We start from the raw sequence: 4,062 nt of genomic DNA on the forward strand, positions 1-4,062 counted from the left end.
TCCCAGACAGGGTTTTTCTGTGTAGCTTAAGAGCCTGTCCTGGAACTTGCTCTGTAGCCCAGGCTGCCCCCGAACTCACAGATCCACCTGCCTCCGCCTCCCGAGTGCTGGGATTAAAGGCATGCGCCACCACCGCCCGGCTCAAGTGATTGCTTTAGGATATCAAGCTTTAACAGTTTAGCTTGGGCCTTAGCAGAGTTGGGCTGCTGTGAGAAAACACCATCAGCAGCAGTCCTTTCAGAAACCACCAAGTGGAATGAAGATTAAGACAGATGGGTGTGCAGTGAGGGTTCGCTCCCCCCACACACACACACCCTCCACACCTACGCCCTCCACATCCTCACATGGAGAATACCGATGTTCAGCTGTAGTGGGGTCATGCACATGGCTAGTCATCCTAGTCACCCTAGTGAGCTCATGTTTTGTTTGTATAAATCCTGGTCCTGCTTTCCCTGAACAAAGCTCCGGAACTCCTGAGAGGGGAAGTGGTGGCACTGTCTCGCTTTCCTGCTGCCACCGTTGTCAGCTAATTGCACTAAAGCCCAGGCCTGTACTCTAGAGCTCTGCCTTGGCAGGACCAGGTGACCTGATCAGCTGTAGCTGTAGACATGCCCAGACAAAGGGGCACCACTGTGGGCCACCACACTCTGGGGAGGACATCCCAGCTGCCCTTCAGAGAACCACACTTGGCTTTTAAGCAAGAATCCAGTGAGCCTCTTTAGCCCAGAAGAAAGAAGAAACCTGGGACTGCCCTATTCTTCTTTGGATCTCTTCCCAGTAGAACTGCTCTAAGTCTGTCTACCCGTTGGGAATGTTGAGGTTGTGAACATAGAAAGGCACAGAGGAGCCATTTCCCAGAAGCTACCTCCTGGTCCCAAACAGAAGGGAAGCTGCATTTGCATTTTATTCTGGTCCCAGAGAGACACAGTGGTTCTGACTCTTCAAGACAGTAGCAGCACTGACGTCTCCCAAGCCCCTACTGACTGGCAGACTCGGGCCGTGCCTTTTCTGTGCATTAATTTGCCTCCACAGAGTTTGGCTCCAGCCTGTCCTTTTCTGGCACATAACATCTTTGCCATCCCATTCTTACAGTTAAACAGGAGGAGCTGAATTTTGTCCAAGGTGCATTGCCCCTAACAACCAAACCTCAAGACTTTCCTCAAAAACAAATGGAGCAAGCAATATAATCTTAGTGCTAAGTATTGGAAGTTATGTCCTTCCCCTTAGAAATGGATGGGCCTCACATGTTTAACATGGTCGTTTACCCAGCATTTCCCCCGTTTCCAATCATTCTGGAGAAGGAAATTATGTTAAGCACTTGAAATATTAACCTTGTCTATGTTTTAATTATACATTATGCCATTTTTGTTGTGCTCTAATTAAGTGATCTGACAGAAGAACTCTCGCTCAGTGTGCTTTCAAAGAGGAGGAGAATGTTGAACAGTGCAATTTGATATTTGGCCTTTCATCTACACATGTATACTCACGTTCACGTGTGTATTTTACTTTCTGGTGATTTACAAGAACTTGTAATGGAAAACAGATGGCCTCAAAAGCCAAGAGCAGCATTTGGAGTACTGTGTTTATGGGGTAGGAGTAAACTTCTCTTCACTCCCTTCTTTTCCTTGCAGGGAGAAGAGATTTTTTTGGACATGTTTGAGGATGAGTACAGGAGCATGACAGTAAGTACAGGGCCAGAACATATGGAGGCTAGTGTGTACCTTTGTGCCTGCCAAACTTGCTGATCAAGTGGCAAAGACTGATAGTGAGGTAGATTTGATCACCACCACCACTAAAACTTTAGATTATATTCATTCCCATGCCCCTGAGATGTCTGCTTTTATTGCTTCCTAACTCTGTGCCCTTGGCACATACCTCTGAGCTGCCCTGGCCAGACGTGGATTACCCAGCAGCAAGCCTCATGCTAGTCCACATGAAAAAGTACAAATTCCACTTTTCCCCTGCTTCCTGGTTTTTGCTTGTTTTACTCCAGCATTCATGGCATGTCCTAAACAATGTTTAACATTCTCCAGAAATACTAAAGTTACTCACCCTAGGCCCCGCAACTGATGTCAGTTCTCCACTGGTCCTTAGGAAATCAGCCTCTTCCCTATGAGAAGGGACAGGCCCTTGGTGCTGCTCCAGTGCTGCAGGAGGCAACAGCATTGTGTCTGTAAGGTGGTTAGGGTCACCTGGGTACCAGTCAAAGAGAGGTGTCCTTTTAGTGAAGACTGATTCCTGCTAGGATGAAGAACATGTTGTATAACTAAATCTGACACAAATCGCAGTTCTCACCTTAAACAGAATAAGTGAGAGTTTATTTTAGAGCTAAATATAAGTGACTGTGTCCAGTATTCAGGTTGCCCTAAACATATCTTGACAAGGAACTCAGTCACAAAACAAAATCCTAAATCCAAGCACTTTTCAAATACATCAATGTGAACATCAGGTGACAGGTTACAGCAAAGTGCAGGAAGCTTCTACTATAGGTCTCAAATGCTATCTGATGGCATCCTTAGCTATGAGGTTAGCAGAAGCTAATGGTGTGTTAGATTAACACATCCCAAAAAGTTTCACCTGATAGTCATAAGGATGTGTGGTCAGACAGAGGTGAGCAAGGAACAAGCTATTAAGAAAGCTAAAGATACATGGCTCTAAGTCTGCAATATTCCAGTTCTCCATGGCCAAGAAGCTCTAAGCAATCTGGTTTGTAGAGTGTTCAGCAATGAATTGCTCTTTCAAAAAAAAAAATGGATTTGTGCTCTCTCTCTCTCTCTCTCTCTCTCTCTCTCTCTCTCTCTCTCTCTGGAACTTCAGTGCAGAGTCTTTACCTATTGAAAGAGCTGTTACCGTTATCTCCTCTGTGCAGATGAGGAAAGTGGGAGTCAGAGAGGCTGAGTAATGTCCCTAAGTCTATCCAGCCTGCTGGTGGCAGAGCCAGGCTTCCATGGCGGAGTGGTTCTCTCTGCTGCTCCCTGCCTCTCCCTGGAGCACAGAGGACAGACTGTGGCCATGACACTTTGTATTTTGTCTTTCTGCATTTCCAGAATCAGCCCCCAAGTAGCACTAGATAAATAGATAATAAGTGAGCTTTTTCATGGACATAACTCACCAAAGCATGAAATGATAGGGACATTTATAATGAACCAAAGTGTTTAAAGTGTCAGAAAGAAAAAGGCAGGCAGCACAGCTAAATGGCTCCCTGGCTTCCAAGCCTGTCTCCAGGGCTCTGGCAGCATGGCCTTCACCACATCTTTTTATTATTATTATTATTATTATTATTAATTATTATTATTGAGAAAAAGAAAAAAAAGTTTCCGCCTCCTCCCAGCCTCCCATTTCCCTCCCCCTCCTCCCATCCTTCTCCCCCTCCCCAACTCCTCTCCCCCTCCCTCTCCAGTCCAAAGAGCAGTCAGGGTTCCCTGCCCTGTGGAAAGTCCAAGGTCCTCCCCACTCCACCCATGTCTAGGAAGGTGAACATCCAAACTGGCTAGGTTCCCACAAAGCCAGAACATGAAGTAGGATCAAAACCTCGTGCCATTGTCCTTGGCTTCGCATCAGCCCTCATTGTCCACCATGTTCAGAGAGTCCGGTTTTATCCCATGCTTTTTCAGTCACAGTCCAGCTGGCCTTGGTGAGCTCCCAATAGATCAGCCCCACTGTCTCAGTGGGTGGGTGCACCCCTCACGGTCCTGACTTCCTTGCTCATGTTCTCCCTCCTTCTGCTCCTCATTGGGACCTTGGGAGCTCAGTCCGGTGCTCCAGTGTGGGTCTCTGTCTCTATCTCCATCCATCACCAGATGAAGGTTCTATGGTGATATGCAAGATATTCTTCAGTATTGCTATAGGATAGGGTCATTTCAGGTTCCCTATCCTCAGCTGCCCAAGGAACTAACTGGGGACATCGCCTTGGCCTCCTGGGAGCCCCTCTAGGTCCAAGTCTCTTGCCAACCTAAGGTGGCTTCCTTAACTAAGATTTGTGCTTCCCTGCTCCCCTATCCAACCTTCCTTTATCCCAATCATCCTGTTTCCCCAAGTTCCCCCCCCCCCCCCCCCCTCCTT

At 47.2% G+C, this 4,062-nt stretch overlaps 1 protein-coding gene across 1 annotated transcript in view; it reads left to right on the plus strand.

The window, feature by feature from the left end:
* Clec16a (C-type lectin domain containing 16A) overlaps window positions 1-4,062 on the plus strand; it is a 229,553-nt gene that overhangs the window by 100,682 nt on the left and 124,809 nt on the right. The window contains exon 15 of the mRNA XM_050136455.1: window positions 1,500-1,682. Coding sequence (XP_049992412.1) covers window positions 1,500-1,682 — 183 coding nt within the window. The remainder of the gene's footprint in view (window positions 1-1,499; window positions 1,683-4,062) is intronic.

This window comes from Alexandromys fortis, unplaced genomic scaffold (genome assembly GCF_014885135.2).
Source record: "Alexandromys fortis isolate MF-2015 unplaced genomic scaffold, M_Fortis_MF-2015_v1.1 scaffold_29, whole genome shotgun sequence".
Classification (NCBI taxonomy): domain Eukaryota; kingdom Metazoa; phylum Chordata; class Mammalia; order Rodentia; family Cricetidae; genus Alexandromys; species Alexandromys fortis.